Source organism: Lampris incognitus, chromosome 20, assembly GCF_029633865.1.
Source record: "Lampris incognitus isolate fLamInc1 chromosome 20, fLamInc1.hap2, whole genome shotgun sequence".
Lineage (NCBI taxonomy): Eukaryota > Metazoa > Chordata > Actinopteri > Lampriformes > Lampridae > Lampris > Lampris incognitus.
In genome coordinates, this window is record NC_079230.1 from 18,650,602 (window position 1) to 18,669,646 (window position 19,045).

General features: G+C 46.6%; 1 protein-coding gene across 1 annotated transcript in view; it reads left to right on the forward strand.

Moving 5' to 3' along the window:
• The first annotated feature begins 1,418 nt into the window (after positions 1-1,418).
• Positions 1,419-19,045, forward strand: part of LOC130130555 (ADAMTS-like protein 1) — a 126,474-nt gene continuing 108,847 nt past the window's right edge. Inside the window, exon 1 of the mRNA XM_056300261.1 lies at positions 1,419-2,011. Coding sequence (XP_056156236.1) covers positions 1,937-2,011 — 75 coding nt within the window. The 5' untranslated portion in view covers positions 1,419-1,936. The remainder of the gene's footprint in view (positions 2,012-19,045) is intronic.

Below are 19,045 nucleotides of genomic sequence, written 5' to 3' on the forward strand. Positions count from 1 at the left end.
ATTTTCCTCATTTGCAAATAACGCTGCATAATTTTCTGATTGCTTTCACACAAAATGCAAATGTAAAGAACAGTTTTTGCAACGAAGATGTCATAAAACGTATGCCAAAAGCAGCGCAGCAATGATTGCAAATCAAATCACTCTCACATGCGTGCCAGCGTATGCTCACTGTGCAAATCCTCACATGCAAAAACACTGCAAACAAACGATCAACACACTGACCCTCATCTATGTGAGATTACGGTGAAGAAATGAGATTACTTCATTTTCTCGTGTGTTGAAAAGCAGCTAATCACACACGCAATCTGATCTCGCAGGTGTACAGTACCAACAGCGGGTTGTCATGGCACATTATATACTGTATATGCTGCAAGGCTACCAGTGAACTGTGTTGCTGAAATGGAGCAAGTACAGGCAGGCGTCACGCAGGGGCAGGAAGTGGGTCTTACAAGATGAAGGGTTTGAATGTGTGGTGGTATGACAAAGGAGAGGGGATGGGGATGAGGCAGGGGATGGCTGCAGAAGGTTTTATGTCAGGCACACATTCCACTGTGATGTCCCTGAAACTCTGCGACCATATGGAGAAGAGAGACTGGATGACCAGTGAGACGTCACGTTCAAACATACAGCATCTTTCCAGTATTATCTTTTACATTTAAAGTAGTTTGAAACACAGTTAAGAAATACAGTAGAAGACATTTTCTCTTCAGTAGAAGTTTTTTTTGTAGAGATTTGGTGTGCAAAACGATCTTTGCAGACACTTGATTAATCGCAGTAATTTGGTTGTCACCAGGTCTATAAGGTAGATGCATTCATAGTTGTCATTGATGCTGATGCTTAGCATATAGCCTGTCTTTGCATACGCAGTGATAAAGATTTCCATTTGGTGACCAATATATTTATCTTTGCAACACGAGTTTCAAGGTTTTGAATGTTTTAGGGACTTTTGCAGGTGAAGTACAGTGTGGCGCTAAACAGTGTAACTTTTGTGGGGGTTGCACTTACAGTTTCTGAGAATGTAGACTATGTTTAAGTAATTGTACTTAAACAATTGGGGGGAACCCCCTGTTATAGCATGCCACCAAGAGAGTTTTTATGGATTTGGTGATGGGGAGACATCGTGATGCAGCCAAGGGCTACTGGTGTGCAAATCTCTGCTGTGGATGGAACGGAAATAACAATAATAGATTTATTTATTCATATCAACGTTCCTTTATTATGATATAGAGCAGCAGTATGGACCAAAGGAGGATGGGAAGGTTGGGCAGTTTGACAAAGAGGGTGGGTTTGGTCACACTGGGGATGACGTATCCTCTCGCATCCATCCCCTTCCTCAGATCGACCTCAGATCGACATATATCCATCCGGTGACACCGTTGTGCTCATTGACTCAATTTATTCCGTTTTGCAAAATGAGTTGAACATTTTTAAATATATGTATATATATATTTATTTAGTTTAGGTACTCTTGCAGGTGAAGTAAACTTCAGCTGCGCCTCTTGAAAGCGGGTGAGATACCAGTGGATGCGGCGTGTGTCTGCGCAAAAGGCGCGCAGCGGGCGGGGGGCGTGTTCCTTTAAGACCGTAAGGTGGGTGAGCCTCGTCCTGACGCGCGCGCGCGCGCGGGGCTGGTGCGCAAACACAAATTTAGCAACAACGTGTTTTGCGAGGGGCCACCAAATAACCTGGAAGCGGCGGCGAGGCATCATGTCCGTCTCAGACGTTTCACGGGTTTGAGAAAAAAGAAGAAAAAAAAGAAAGAAAAAAAAGAAAGGAAAAAAAAGAAAAGAAAAAAGTTTTGTTGTGATTTGGGAGTCGAGCTGAACAGGCGACCTCTTTCTCCCTCCGTGCGGCTGCGAGGGCAATTTGCCGACACTTTGCCCCCCTCCCCCCCCTTTTTTTTTTCCTCCATAAATTTGTTCAAGCGACATCGTCGATGGCAGCGTCCAGAATGACACGGGACTGTTACTGGGCGGCCGGGCTTCTTCTTCTTCTTCCTCTCTGGATGAAGGTAAGCTGATGTATAGGGGTTTTTCCCCCTCCTCTCTTTCCAAACTACGTAACTTACCCTGTCAGTAGCCGTATTATCTCACTGAGGGGGAAGTGAGGAAGACGCGTCCTCTCCAACGTGAGGAGGGATGATGGTGAAGTTGACGCGACACCGAGTCCATGACGTTAGTTGAAATAAACAAAACAACTCGTTTCATGCGCCCCGCTCATTGGGGAGAGCACCTGTTGCTGCCAGATCTTCTCTAAAACCCGCATGTTTCTTTTTTTTTTTACTCAAATGACAACTTGATTAATGACGGTTTACACTTTGTTAAATTGTGGTTTCTGTCACCCAGACGCATGCGCTCGTGCTCCATTTACTAAACCAGTTTTGCATACGAGCAGAGATATTCCTTTGGCTTCTAGACAAAGTAGGAAATAAAACAAATGTATACGTCGTACCTATTTATACAGCATCTGCGGTGGTCCGCTACAGTGCCAGTCTTGTATGGATGCGTTTATTGTTACTAGATGCGTTGAATGCAGGTATAATGGGGGATCTTTTTGTTGCAGTATTTCCCTGTCAGTTGTTCTTTGAACCCGCAACCTCCTGGGAATAGTTTACATGAGCTTTGGTGGGGATGAGTTGTGTCATCTAGTATCTTGTCCGTCATCCTGTTGTCAGCTTTCATGTCACGCGTGGGAAGCTGGGGTCGTCCTCTCCCATCCTGAATTCCAATAAAGATCAGGATGACATCATCTTTTCAAATCCTAGTTTCGGATGCAGTAAGGTGTTTGGGATGTCGTTGTGCTGGTCAACTTCATCCCCCTGAGGGACCGGGAGGCCGATGCTACTGGAGCAAATCCAAAGTGGAAAAGATGCTGACGCCAACAAAGTCCATTGTCGTAAATCTGTAAGCGTAAAGTACCACCGATGTAGTAATGACCTATTAGTGAATTTGCATGGCAAAATTATAATGTTAACACGAACACTACTGAAGGGGAAATTCAGTTTGATTATTTCCTCAAACTCTCAGAAAATGACGTCAGAGCCTTTCTCTGTATGATCTACAAATACATGCGGCCCTTCAAAAGTCTCACAAAACCCCATGTCTCATCTCGGCTGGCTTGTAACGGAACTTCGAACAGAGACTACAGCTCGTCCGTCAGGGGTCGCAGGTTGATGACGCCGCATGAATCTCCCTTCCGCGATCAATTCACCGAGAGCGCGCTAATTATTGACGGGCTCGGTGGCCACGCTTAAACCCCCTGAACATCCTTCGTCCTCGTGCTTTATTTGATCAGGGTCACGCCGCGTAAAGGCCGACACGTGCTCCATAACATCACCACAATAGTTGTTTTAAGAGCCGCTTTGGACCGGAGACAAATAGGCTATGAGGCCCCAACAGTGGGACAGGGTGCCCCTGCCAGCATGCTAAAATGACCGCGACAGGTGCTAATGGCACCTCAAGGTGATTCGGTGCTTAGACCCTCCGGCTGCCTCACAGCCCAGCTGAGCGTGTCAGCACTCTAATCAGCATTTGTCAATGACAAGAGAAGCACCCCGGGCTTTTTTTCAAGACCACTGCGTCGACTCAGTGCCGGACTGACGAGGGTGTTTTGGGACGGAACGGCGTGGAAACGCCTCACTGAGACCAAGAGTAATTCACGTGAGTGTGATTATCAACGTGCAAATTTGACTTTAGCAAGCCTATCAGAGAAGGGGTTGACTCGGAAACCGTGAAACAGTTGGCTTGGCCGTGGTTTTAATGAATAACTAAACAGAATAAATGATTGTAGGTCATTACTCCCGGCCTGAAAAGCTGGATAAAACATTTCCCCCGTGCCATAATTATGTAGAGCCATTAGGAGAAGCCGTCATATGGTGAGGGACGCGCAGATGTTTGGAACATGCTTCTTTGCACCCACGAGGCTGTGGGTTCAATTCTCGTACGCCAAGTGAATGTTGTCTCTGATGCAAGTGCCTCGTAAATGACTTCAGTTATCTGGACTAGTCGATTCGATTCCTAAAGTCATTTCAGATGGTGTGCACACACACACAGACACCTGCACACACACACACACACACACACACACACACACACACACACACACAAAACCAGTGACCACCACAGACACACTAATAAACGCTTGATCTCTCTCTCTCTCTCTCTCTCTCTCTCTCTCTCTCTCTCTCTCTCTCTCTCTCTCTCTCTCTCTCTCTCTCTCTCTCTCTCTCTCTTGCCTTCAAAACAGTAAAACAAAGCCTCTTGCCCTCAGTGGCTCGACCGCCACTTCTGGACAACAAGGATTAAAATAGTGAGTCAAAAGGCCATCAAAGAAATATCCACACATAGCAGAACCCCAGGGTGGCAGCAGTTGTCATGCCTGGGTCTGTGAAGCTAAGCACCGGCTGTGTGTGTGTGTGTGTGTGTATGTGTGAGTGTACGTGCGTGCATGTGTGTAGCACAGAGAGAGAGCGAGAGAGAGAGAGAGAGAGGCAAGTATCCAGTGCTGACTCATGGCACATACACAACTGAGAAAACTTGTGCTTTGAGTCAGACGCTGGCCACCACTTGAGTAACCTAACGCAATCTCTCTATGTAACTACGGCAAAACAATCATATTATAGCAACTTGTAAAACAGGCGTGTGTGTGTGTGTGTGTGTGTGTGTGTGTGTGTGTGTGTGTGTGTGTGTGTGCATGCATGTGTGCGTGTGTGTGGTTTGTGTTGTGTGGGCCAAGCAGCCTGTGGTCTCAGTCCTCAGTGGTTCCATAGGAAGGGAATAGGCCTTCCTTTGTGGGTGACATAATGACATACTTTGAGTGATACTTGAAGAGTCTTGTTCTCACTCCGCTTCCTTGGTCTGCGCAGCAAAGTGAAACCTTCCAAAACCAGTCTCTCTGCTTCCTGAATGGGATTTTGAGGGAGCCTGTGTGCATTGACTAGCCAGCAGAAGGCTGTGCCCACGAAGCAGATCCAAGAATTTCTCAGATCACTAAGGTCAGTGGCTGCGAGTCGTAATTTGGCTACTGTTGGCCTCTCAAAGAAGCTTGGGTTTCGGAGAAAACTGAACCCTGTTTTGTTTTGCTATCCGTCCTCTTCTGGTGATAATCTCGCGACACTTTCCTATAATGTTGCTCTTGCTGTCGGTCATTTTGTTTGTACAAATCTTAACGTTCCTTGAGGGTTGCTATTTGTAAAAATGCTAAGAGACTCTCTTTTGGATCTCGACACAGCGAATAAAGTCCATGTAAGTAACTGAGGAAAGAGTGGCGGTGGGGACTGATGGCGAGGGTAAGTGGGGTCAGCGGCGTGCCAGCTGTCCCAAACGAACGCCATTCATCAACATCCCACTTGTTCGAATTCACAGCCCATCTGCTTTAACATGAAGACCTCAAATAAGCCAATTAGGTTTCATGAGCATCTTTGTTGTGGACGCAAGTGGAATGGGAAGTGATTAAATGTCGAGAGGGATCTGTCCTGCTGGAAAAACGAAGGAAAGGACTTCAGAGAACATCTGGCCAGTGATGGATGGACAGCACAAGTTTTTGGAGTGCGTTAACAAGACCAACTGTTTTCAGTTACACTGCAAAAGCCCTCATGCTCATCTGGCCCTAATCTGTGGAGTGGGACTGAGGTTTGCCTTGTGTGGGAGTGTGTGTGTGTGTGTGTGTGTGTGTGTGTGTGTGTGTGTGTGTGTGTGTGTGTGTGTGTGTGTGTGTGTGTGTGTGTGTGTGTATGTCTTTGTGTTTGTAAAGTAGGTGGTGTGTTCAATATCCCCCCTCAGTCCAAGGTTGCAATCTTGCATTAGTGCATGTTTGAATTAAAATATTGCTTATGTGTCCAAGACATGATTCGTTGTAATTAAATTGTACTTTAGCAGTCTTGGCATGGTGGGAAACATTTCTGCGTGTCTCTGGGCTCAGGTGCGCCGAGAGTTCCTCCTTTAGATCCAGAGAGCCTTTGAATAATAGGCTGTTTAGAAGTGCCTTTTTGCCCTTCTCTGTGGATCAATGCAAATGATGCCATCCTGCAGGCCATTTGAACAGTTGACAGTTACACCAAGTAGCAAAATTCCGTCGCAAGAGGTTTCCAATGCAAGGTGGGTTTACATCAACTTAATGTGTCAATGGGACCAGATTATAGATGACTGAATCCACCCAAACTCTTATCTCCAATTTTGATTTCGCTCAACCCATCAATACTTGTCCAGAATTAGTGACTATTGTTTGTATTTCCAAAGTATAAGGTATTGATGAAATTCAACAATTCTCTAACAGGAGAATCAGAAAGTTCAGATTGGAATCTTGAAGTACCAAGGTATATGTTCATTTTGGGTATCACCTCAGAAATTATACACATACTTTTTTTTGGGGGGGGGGGCATTTTTCTCCCCAGTTGTATCCGGCCAATTGCCCCACTCTTCCGAGCCATCCCGGTCGCTGCTCCACCCCCTCTGCCGAACCGGGGAGGGCTGCAGACTACCACATGTCTCCTCTGATACATGTGGAGTCGACAGCTGCTTCTTTTCACCTGACAGTGAGGAGTTTCGCCAGGGGGATGTAGCACGTGGGAGGATCACGCTATTCCCCCCAGTTCCCTCCCCCCGCCCCGACCAACAGGCACCCTGACCAACCAGAGGAGGTGCTGGTGCAGTGACCAGGACATATACCCACATCCGGCTTCTCATCCGCAGACACGGCCAGTAGGCTCGGTGCATTAATGTCGTGCTGCGGAACTTCCGGGTGTGTCTTTTTGCATAAGAACTTCCGGTACAATCGGATGCTTACATCCCCATTAGTATCCCCATCTGATTCCACTCCCCTCCCGCCTCTCGGACTTAATCCTGGAAAGAGAAAGGTTACAGGATAAAGTCCGAGAGTTGGGACGGGAGTGGAATCTGATGGGGATAGTGGGAACAGAGGGAGAGGGGATTACAATCACCAGCAAGGCACTCTACATTTTAAGTGACACAAGGTTGATGGGTAGAATTTAATAGGGTGAAATGACATGAAGTTACACACTCTCGTGCAGTAGGTGGCGGTATGCACCTTAAAGATGTCTGCGATCCGCCAGTAAACCGAGAGAAGAAGAGGCTTACGCCCAACTAAATCACTAGTTAGCAGCTAACTTATCCGTCCGAAATCTTAATTTCGTCCGAAAAAAATCTATGAATCAAACAGGGCAAAAAGGAGCATTCAGATATCAACGCCGTGAATCAGGCTCCAATGAGCACGGTTGTGTGCCACAATGCGAATTCGGCGCGCTATAATTCTCTTTTAAGTTTCCATTCATTCCCTTGTAACTGCGAGGAAAGAGCCACGTGGCTAGCGAAGGCGCCCGGGTAACGATATTATGAACCCTACATAGGCCTCGCCAAGACCCAGAATCCTACTATGGCCACGCCAAGACCCGATGCCTCTGATTGGCTAGTACTCGTTGCCTCCGTTGGTTAGGTTGGTTAAGGTTAGGGTTAGGGTGGGGTTAGGGATAGGGTTAGCCAATCACAGACAGAGTAGGGCGGGTCTTGGCGAGGCCTATGTAGGGTTCATAATATCGCGCCCGGGTAGCGTAGCGGTCTATTCTGTTGCCTAACAACGCGTGTTTTTTTTCCGTACCCGTTTTGCTGCAGCGTTATTATTTTTCCCACCTGGATTCCGGGAAGACCCGCCCCTACTCTCTCTGATTGGCTAACCCTATCCCTAACCCCACCCTAACCCTAAATTGAACCAACCTAACCAACAGAGGCAACGAGTACTAGCCAATCAGAGTTCCCGGAAAACGGGTACGAAAAAAAATCAAGCCCCACCAACACGGGATCGCCGAGTCGAATCCCCGTGTTACCTCCGCTTGGTCGGGCGTCCCTACAGACACAATTGGCCGTGTCTGCGGGTGGGAAGTCGGATGTGGGTATGTGTCCTGGTTGCTGCATTAGCGCCTCCTCTGGTCGGTCGGGGCGCCCCGGATTGGCAGAGAGGGGGTGGAGCAGCGAACGGGACGGCTCAAAAAGAGCGGGGTAATTGGCCAGATAGGAGAAAAAGGGGGAAAATTGGGGGGGGGGTGGCTAGCGAAGATTCAGAGGGATACATTTACCTTTACCAAGAGTACAAAAGTGTGTAGTCGGCATTTTGAACCGAGTGATTTCGCTATGCCAGCTACAGGTGTGTTAAGGAGGCTCAAGAAAGGAGCTGTCCCCTTGCGCAATGATTTTGTTTAAAGTGAGGAAGAGTTTCGCATCGTCAACCCCCCTCTCTCGTCCGAGACCACCTACTACCAGTGGCAAGACTAAGCGAGACGACTGGCAATGGAGACGGATGCAGATTTTCCCTCAGGGTTTCTTCCCGAAGCCTTTCCCGTAGACGAGTATACCCGCAAGGCAGCGGAGGTTTTAAATCAAAAGTTTTCCTTCTCCTAGATGAACTGCCTGACAAGGCTAACGAGCTTCATCTGCCCGGGTTTGAAATCAGAGTTGTCCTTCTCCTAGATTGGCTGCCAAGCAAGGCTAACGAGTCCAAGTAACCTACCCGGTTATACCGCCGGGAACCCGGTTGCCTCCGCAGCAGGCTTTGTGAAAACAGGAGGTACCACGAGAAGGTGCTGCTGCGGTCACAGTTGCATAGGAGCGGCCGTATGCTAGCATAGGTAACAGGAAACCATATTGCAAGGTCCTATTTAGCAAGCGAAGTGATGGACCCGCGGCGATCACTGCACCAGGAAGCGAGAGGCCACCGCACCGCTTCGCATTCCGACATCTGGCCCAGTACTTGCCACCTCCCGGAGCTGTCCCCACACTCTGCGTGGAATGAGTACTCCAAACCCGCACCCAGGCTAGGTGTGTGGGAGCGCCGGGGGCGTCCTGCTGTCGCTCCTCTGCCAGCTCTGGACTCCTCTGATAATGAGATGGATGTCAGCAGCTGCCTGCAAGAGCATGGCTATTACGTGGCTCCTAATCCTGCCGCTTTGGATGATGCCCTGGCCCAAAACGAGTCAATGAGGAAACAAATACAAATGCTCCAGAAACAACTAGAGACCGTCCAGCTACAGTCCAAACTCAGCCTGAGGCGATCTGCAGGTTCCGATGAGGACATTCGGGTTTACATCAGGTATGTCTGATTTGTATCATTTAATTTAATCGCCCCTGCCAAATTAACTCACCTGTTCAGTCTCTCCACTAGCTGTCGATGTATACATCTTAAACCCCTTTCCTTTTTTGCTCGTCTGAGCTACCGAGGAAGCGCTCACGATGCGATATACATCGTTGACCGTGATTTAAGGGAGGTCCTGCAAACAGCTATCGCTTCGCTCAACAAACCAGAAGTTCTTGTGCAAGTACTCGTACGTCGGAAGTCGAACGACGCCATCTTACGCACCCAGGCTATTGTGTCAGAGGGGACGCCCGACCAAGCCGGAGGTAAACGGGATTCGAACCGGTGATCCCCGTGTTGGTAGGCAACGGAATAATTCGCTACACCACCCGGACGCTCCCTTTACCTTTTTTTTTATTATAGATAGTGACAGTAAAGACGCAGATAGAAAATGTGGGGAGAGAGGGGTATGACATGCAACAAAGGTCGCCAGCTGGAATTGAACTGGCGGCAGTTACGACCATGTGATGTGGCCATGTGGCTATGGGCTGTAACCATTCGTCTACAGAGGCGCTCTCCTCAGAAGTTATATTAAGTCAATGTGAAAAGGTCAATTTTTGAGATTTGGCATGGCTTGCAAATCGGTGGCTCTTGTCTCTTGTATTGTTAATGACGCAAAGTAGTTGTAATGATGCGCCCAGGTGCAGTGGCGGTTCTAGAAAATGTTGAATGGGGTGGCAAAGGGATTTCTAGAGGTGGCCACAATGTGTTGCTAATGTGTGCACATGGTGCGCAGGGTTTGTTATATGCATTAATATTCTTCTACTAATAGACTAAACATAAATTAGTAGTCTACAAGCATACACATAACTGTTGATGGTCAATCTCCTATTTTGCAGAACCTTTTCAGTCATGGTACACCAACTTAATACCAATTTACCGGCTTGTTTTAATCTGAGGAAACTAGCATGAAGTGACTGGATAAGTAACATGCATCATTACAGAGTTAAGTGTGAATGTGATTTTTGGACAAAACAATGTGTATTACCATCTTCAGGTTCCTGAGCTTTATTATAATAAATAATGCTCCGACCTGTAACTAAACCTGTGCAAGTATTTGTGGTCATGGATCTATAGTAACAATAATAATGATGATGATGATAATCTGACTTGATGTTCCTTGATGTTCATAGTGTCTGACTCAGATGAGATAACATTAGATTTCAGGCTAAATGACGTGCCTCTTTAGCTAACACATGAACTTATTCACATTGACGTTAGATATCCTTCCAGGCTGTTTGTTAGATAAGAGGTTGTGGCAGGCTGACTCAAGTTGTAGTCTTGGTTGTACACATTACTTGCTACACACTGTAGCCTAATACAGTGGTTCTCAACTTTTTTTGGGCCCAAAAGTCAAACCAGAATCACAAGGCATGCCAACTCACGGTAATCAATTATGCAGATTGTGTCAAATGTCATGATTATATTGTCATTGGAGATATTTCCCCTGTATGGCACACTGACAAATGATTAAATCTGACAGGCAGCAATGACGTCAGTCATCAAAAATATGCAGGCCTGGTTATGTAAATCAGTACAGAGCTTGCAAGATAAGTGTGCTACACATTATTGTTCAGATTAAATAAGAACAGCGAAAACAATTATTCCTATTATGATAAGCCGATGTATTTTAAGATTTGGGGATGATATCAATGCCTATGACCGATGCAATAAGAAAACGATGCCTTGTTGATGTGCAATCAGAGATTGCAGAAACATAGATGAGAGAAGAGTGCGATGTCAACAATAACACAAGCAGCACTTCTATGTGGAAGTTACAGGCATCTGATTAACAAGGGCAGATATTGTACAGTATTTGTATTTATCTCATCTGGACTAAACATCTAGCATGTTTATACAGACATCGAGAGAGAGAGCGAGAGAGAGACAGAGAGACAGAACAAGCAAGCGAGACACAGACGGAGAGAGAGAGGGAGAGAGAGTACAGCTCTGGTGATACAAAATAGACTGGGCAATCAATCAGAGCGGCCCTAATCTTTCAAGGGTAGAATTGAACTTTCACAAATATACTGCTGATGCATTATGTGGCTATATCAGGACAGCGTTAGTCCTGGACTGGAGAAACTGAAAAATCGCTATTAACGTTGCTGTCTCATTAACGCCGAAACTTCACGGAGGGAGGGAGGGAGAGGGAATTATCTGAATCTGCTGTGCAGCTATCATTATCTGTGGAAGGGATACTTTGCTTTCAAGAGCCTCTTCAGGCAATGCAGGACAGACCAGATGTACGGGGTACAGGCACAGTAGTGTCTCGGCCAAACACCCACCCCCACAGCAAGGTGAAAGCCAATGACGTGGCAGAAACTTTAGGGTGGCATCTGAGGGGGCCAATGAGATTGTACTAGAGGTGGCACTGGCCACACCGGCCACCCCTTTAAGACCGCGCATGCTCAGGTGTAATGGCTGTTTGGCATGGGTTCTTACAAACATGTGGGCGATAAAGTGTGTCTGACAGATTGAATGCTTTTCTCGTCACGTCACGATCCTCATTTCACTTAACATCAGGAACTGATGAGTTCAAACATGCCTTGTGGGAATCGACAGGACGGGGATGATGTGGCTTCACTGCTCCTATCCAAACCTTGTGGAATTTGATAGCGTTGTTTTTGTTGCCATCACTGGATGCTAAATGCTCACACCATGCACCGACTAAGTGCCTTTAAAGCAGGCTGCGCCAGTAAAATGGCACTGTTGTGCTGATTGGCACTGTGGCGCCAGCCGAAGTGCCGAGCCAGAAGGCATGCTGTTCAGAGCGCAATAGCAAACGCATAATTAGCCTTTATTGTTTTATGTGTCACTGGTTATTTTGTTGTTCTCACACACACATACACACACACACACGTGCGCACGCACGCGCGCGCACGCACGCGCACACACACCTCTGACTGTCATAGTGCGGTTGTAAAAAGATAACATGGTGACACCAGTAGATGGCACTGTTACAGCAGGGGGGGCTTTTTGAGTCCCAAAACACAGCTCACCTGCGGCGGTGTCTATGACTTATCACACCCGTCGCCAATGGCCCACTCTTCTGTAATTTTGCTGGTCCTGCCCACCCTGCCCCATGCCCCCCCCACCTAAACGGGCTCTTTTCGTCATCATAAGGTTTATTTTTTGTCCTTGATACCGGGCTGACCTTGAAAACTGAGCTTTTCATATCCGGCTCCTCTGATGAAACAATCTGGATGCCGTCTGTACCGAGAACGCGCCCACGCTGTCAGTGTGATGGAGCGTTGTGGTTTCATCCCGTTGTGTGTGTGTGTGTGTGTGTGTGTGTGTGTGTTCCTTGATGGCGGTTCAAGACCTCGTTTGCAGCGGCAGGCAGCTCCTCAGCGCATCATCTGGACTCCACATTTCCCCCCCCCCCCTCAGCCAGTTTGTAATCCACAGACCCCTCAACCAGCACAAGCCCGGTTTCGGCGCATGCGTTGGGGCTGTGGGTGTGCTGCCCCGGCCCTGACCTCCTATTCGTCCCAGGGCAGGCTTGCAGCAGGAGTGCAGGGGAGTGGTGCTAACAAGAGGGGCGAGAAGAAACTCGGCCTCCTCGTGACGCCTAATTAGAGGGGAGAGCAGGTAGGAGGTGTGTGTGTGTGTGTGTGTGTGTGTGTGTGTGTGTGTGTGTGAAGTGTTATCTGTTAGGACTGTATGAAGAGAGGTAGGAGTAAGGTCAGAAAGTCATTTTTGTAATGGGAAGTGGAGAGGATATAAAGCATGGAGATGATGGAAGAGAGAGGTGAAAAGGGAGAGAGTAAGAGGAAAAAGTGGGGAAACCCAGGAAGGAGACTCATAGAAATGCCTTTCATAAAGATAATTATTGTTGAAACATTCAGTTACTGAGCCAAGATTGTAGCATTGAGGAGAGAAATGAAAGCATAATTTCGTTGGACTCGGCAGACACCATGATATGTGAAGTGCCAAAACTGAATGTTATGGCACTTCAAGGTAAAGGCAAGACATTCGGAGACCTTTTGGCTGCTATTATAGATTAAAAAAAAAGAGTAAGATTTAATATATGATAAAATTCTCAACCATCTCCGGGGTCAAATTCGCTCATCTATACGGTTGCAAATGCCGAAAGAGCAACTTTCAACTAGAGAATAACTGCTGCTTGCGAATAAAACAAAACCACATAGACAAAAGTGGAAATGGAGTGAGTGTCCCGTTCGAGCAAGATGGATGGGATCTCAGATACAAAGGAAGAGTAGAAATATAAATGAAGTGATATTGATGGGGATTTAGATGGTGGGGGAGAGAGCATGCCCAGACACAGGAACGTCTGTATAGAAGTGGAAGAAGAAATGGGAGAATTGATGAAGTGAGTGAGGAAAGTTGCATGGAGGGAGAGAGAGACAGAGCGAGAGACAGAGAGAGAGAGAGCGAGAGCGAGAGAGACCAAGAGAGAGAGGGAGAGAGACCGAGCAAAGGCCAAGTAGGAGAAATATTGGGGCGAGAGAGGCGCCACCACGAAGGAGGCGACGGGATAAATCAGATCAAGCAAAACCGAGCCCCACACGCCCAGCGCAGCCTCACGAAACGGAGGGGCAGGACATTCCAGGAGGAAGAAGTGCACAAGGGGTCTCGCAACACAAATCCAGGACTTAATGGCCGTCCTCCACCCACCTTCTGACGGGACGAGGAGGACAGATTTGAGGAAGCGAGGAGGCTGAAGATGGCAGACATGACAGAGCGTGAGGGAGGTTATGTGGAAGGCAGGATGGACGGCTAAATCGGTGACGAATGACGGAGGAGAGGGAGAGAAATGAGCGGGGGTGGTGGGGGGGGGGGTCTGTGCTGCTGGTCTTTTGACAGGGTCTCCACGCCTGGCTGGAGTGAATGTTTGCAAGGCTAATGATGCTTCCTGTCGTTTTCACATCTGCTCTCCCCCCCACCCACCTCCCCCATCCTCCTTCCCTCGCACTGGCCACATGTTCTTTGGGTAAATGCTGCACCTCCGCTGCCATGACCAAACACCAGAGATCCCTGCTACAAGTGATCTTCTATTTCCATTCCTATTCATACCCCGAGAGGAGCGTATGCATGAGCACGCAATCCTGTGTGTGTGCCGCACACACTCGCGTGCAGTTATATGGATGTTTTCAATCAATTTTGTGTTTGTGTGCCTCATGCAGTATATACATTAGTGTACAAAACAAGCATGTGTGTGTGTATTTGTGTGTGTTTGTGTTTTTGTGTGTGTGTTTGTTTTTGTGTGTGTTTGTGTGTGTATATATGCGGTCCACTTCTCTTATCACCACATCACACACTCCTGAACACGACTTTGACCGAGGTGTGTGCGATTGTGAGTCTGTGTCTCGTGACTGCTGTGTGTGTGTTTGTGTTGTGTGTGTGTGTGTGTGTGTGTGTGTGTGTGTGTGTGTGTGTGTGTGTGTGTGTGTGTGTGTGTGTGTGTGGGACCATGGGAGCATTCCCAGGCAGCTCATGAGGATTACCTAGGCCATAGAGCCCTTTCTTGAAATACACGTGGACATATACATGCACACACATACACACACACACACACACACACAAACATGAACACAGACACACACGGACACATACACACTGGGGTGAGCAGTGACACGGTACAGATGTAGGGGCTGCTGAACAGACTTACTGGCCCCTGTTAAGAGACCTCGGTCTCTCAGAGGAACACCCTGCCTGGGAAATTTGTGTGGTCTTGTGTGAACATATATGTATGTATCTCAAATGTACTGTATAAAGGAGGCACTTGTATGTATGAGGCATGTCCTTATAAGGCTCTATGTATTATTTACAGTGTTTAATTTATGGATGTCGCGCGTGTGTGTGTGTGTGTGTGCGGGTGCGCACGTGTAGGAAATGGATATTCAGCTTTATGCAGATTGTACACAACCAGTTATTTTAGGAGATTTGTAGCTCTGCAAGTGTTTAAATATTGCAAATATAAGATTTTTTTAAGTTGGGAATATATATATATATATATATATATATATATTACTGTGTTTATTCAAATAGCTACAAAGCACAGGTATGATTTGCCTGCCCATGAAGCAGAATGTAATTTCTTCCAGGAAAAATTGGAATCAGGTAGCGTGGCGGTCTATTCCGTTGACTACCAACACGGGGATCGCCAGTTTGAATCCCCGTGTTACCTCCAGCTTGGTCGGTTGTCCCTGTAGACACATTTGGCCGTGTCTGCAGATGCGAAGCTGGATGTGGATATGTGTCCTGGTCACTGCACCAGCACCTCCTCTGGTCGGTCGGGGCGCCTGTTCGGGGGGAGGGGGAACTGGGGGGAATAGCGTGATCCTCCCACCTGCTACGTCTCCCTGGTGAAACTCCTCACTGTCAGGTGAAAAGAAGTGGCTGGTGACTCCACATATATCGGAGGAGGCATGTGGTAATCTGCAGCCCTCCCCGGATCGGCAGAGGGGATGGAGAAGTGACCGGGATGGCTCAGAAGAGTGGGGTAAAGGGGGAAAACACCCCCCCCCCCCCAAAAAAAATTGAATTGCCGATTTCAACTCGATAGACCAAAGTAAGTTAACATTTTCTGGATGTGATGGCGCATCTTCAACAAGCTAGAAAAGTGCTGCAGAAAAAGTGAATTTGAACATTAGGTTTTTAAAAGAGGTGATTTGACTTATTTCATAAGAGGTGTTGTTTACAGTATCATTGTGTGTTCCACAGTGACTCACGTTTGACCTTTTTTGGAAAATAATTACTTCTGTGACAAACACGCACCCATAGATCAACGGCCTTGTGGGTCAGTGGCTGGCTGAAAGGCTTTGTCTCTGTTTGGCGCTGTATTTAAAGTGGCACTGTGGAATTTGGCGTTCGCATACCTCCCAAAGAGCTGACATCACCCATGCCGGCTAGCTCTGGCGTCTCATGGCATGCACACCGTAAACTAAACACACACACACACACACACACATACACATACACGCATGGCTTATACTCGCATGCAAACCTGCTTGTTTGAATCTGTCGTCCTTAGAGCCCTGCTTCAACGAATCCTATCATCACCCTACCTCGTGTCCTCCTGTTTCACTGTTGACAGGTACACAACTTGAAAAGTATTTGGCAACCACGACTTGAAAAACAACACATTTGACATTGAGCCTGTCCCTCGCCCCTCATGTTGACCCCCCCCTCTCACATCAATGGGATATAATGCTCTTAAATAAGGTCTTGCGTTTTTCCCCCTCGGCTTTACTTCTCCCAACTCAACGTGACTTATATCCATAGCTGGAATAGTTGGGATTGCCGTGATCGGGTGGCCAATGACACCATCCCAATGATGGCCAGATAGAAGATTGAAACCTCAAATGAAAGACCCTTGGATTAAAAAAAAAAAAGAAGTGGATTGTGAGTCTGTGTGGTGTGTATAGGATTGCATATTATCTGAGCTGGCTGTTGAGAGACAGAAGGACTGACAGACAGTCTGCTGAGGTACGTGCATTGCAAAGCATAGGGCAGTTGCAGGTAAAATCATGGAGAGAGTATGGCATGCCCCAGATCTGCCTTACCTCTTGTGATTACTGACAGAGTCTATCAACACCCCATGCGTCAAGATCTGGGGAGTCCTGAGCAATGACATCTGTCAAAACATGTAAGAAAGTGAAAAGGCCTGTTTGAATAAATAAAGAAATGAATCTCCTCTAAATTGAAAGAAAAATATTTTCCCCCTATGAAAACAATTTTCATAAGCCCTAAGTGTCTTGATTTGAAATGGTTATAAAGGCAGTGGAAATTAGAGTAGTATTGCAAGCACTCAACAATTGAATACAAATTTGCACAGAGAAATGACAGCACTTGAACTGCTTTCCGTAATAGACAGGCTGTTGTGCGCTATAGTGCACTGCAGGTTTGTTCATGTACATTGTCCAAAAAAACATAGTTTTGCTTAAAACAGGCTCACCCTACTCAGTTTCTTAAAATTGCCCCATTTCCTTAAACTTTGTTGATGAAATCCCCCGAGTATGAAACAAAGGGGCCATTTCTGGAGCAAAGCATAAAGTGGCCTATTGAAAGCTGTTAGTTTTGTTGAGCCTTGGTTAAAGTCTGCCAATTATTTGCCTACATGATTCACCCACAGCATCTATTCAGGTTAGCATCGGGTTTGGCTGCCAGAGAAACACCTAGACTGAGCTCTTATTGGTGCTTAATATTTAGAGGCACTTAACAGGAGCCTTGAAGCATACCTCATTGAAGAGATATGTAGTGAGAACAGGGAAAACTTTGGAAACTTTGAACCCTTATGCTAAAACCATATATACAAAATCAACAAACATGCTTTATTTTTACACGTTCACTATGTCTCATCACAGGGAATCTTTTGCTATCTTTCTCTCGCTTCCACTTGAAATAACAATACAGCATAAGTATGGTGCAACCTTTACATTTCTTTTTTGACCAAGATTGGAATCTCAAAAATTCCTTTGATTGAAACGAGTAATTTCTAACCTCGGCCCCAAGAAAATACCTGTCATCCAATGGGGCTTCACCCTGATTTTAAGCACCTTTAATAACCCTGCTAACATTCCAGTCCATCTACAGTAAGGTGGTGATATTTAGGAATATTTGTCATTATGCAAGAGAATGAAGGGACTGAAAGAGAGTAATTAGGGATGGGCTAGGACGTTTTGGATTGATGCAGAGCGGAAAAGGAACACAGTGGAACAATAAGAGAGACCTTGTACTGTTTTTATATATGTATGTGTGTGTATGTGTGTGTGTGTGTTTCTCTCAGAAAAAAAGGGGGACAGAGTGCACATGCCGGTAAGGGAGAACAGTGTAGGTTGGTGAAAGAGCTGAGTGGAAGTTGTAGAGATGTGCGTTGTCTGACATTGATTGGCAGGAGGGTGTAGCAGGAATGTGCGTGGCTTCAGGTCTCTACGGGACAGGTACAAACCTCTCCATCATCGCACGAGAAAGTAATCGTTACAGGCAAATCATTACATGATCAGAGTACAAAGTCCGTACCAGATATGCACAACCCTCGAGGAGGATCAAGAGAGAAATCAACAAAAAGCAAGTGGATGATGGAGAAAAATGACCACAAGAGCGAAAGGAAGGTTTGATCGAGACAAAGCTAAGTTAAACAGGAAGAGGTAGGGTAATGTAATAATTACCACAACATGTGGATGATTTAGTCTTCTCTGAATCTGCTTGGACAGTGACTCGTACAGACTGCATACACACCCATGTCAGTAATGATTCTGGCTGCTTTTTTCCTCCAGCCGTGTGCCAGTCCAGTTTGAATAGATATTTCAAATTTGTTTGTTTTTTGTTTATGGAGAAAGACGTCTGGATTTTCCTCATCGTGGAGTGACTGGAGAAAATGTTTACCTCTGGCCGAGCTTAGTTTAAAGTTCTTTGGCCTCCAGAAATATTAACTAGGCCCACACCAGTTACAGGATACCAAAATTGAAATTTGACAAAAATAAAAAGCTCAAGGTTACTGGTCAAGAGGCAGTAAACGTGATGTGATTATGAAAATCAGATGTCTTGTGATTATACTTGAATGCCAGACAGGGTTTTAAAAACTCCCATCCACTATTGGCTTAACAAGGGAGGATAGAAAAAGTTGAAAAGAAGATTACATTCCATGCTCAAATAAAGCTATTACACGGGCTTGCGGGTAGCGTGGTGGTCTATTCCATTGCCTACCAACACGGGGATCGCCGGATCGAGTCCCCGTGTTACCTCCGGCTTGGTTAGGCATCCCTACAGACGCAATTGGCTGTGTCTGCAGGTGGGAAGCCAGATGTGGGTATGTGTCCTGGTCGCTGCACTAGTGTCTCCTCTGATCGGTTGGGGCGCCTGTTCAGGAGGGAGGGGGAACTGGGGGGAATAGCGTGATCCTCCCACATGCTACATCCCCCTGGCGAAATGCCTCACT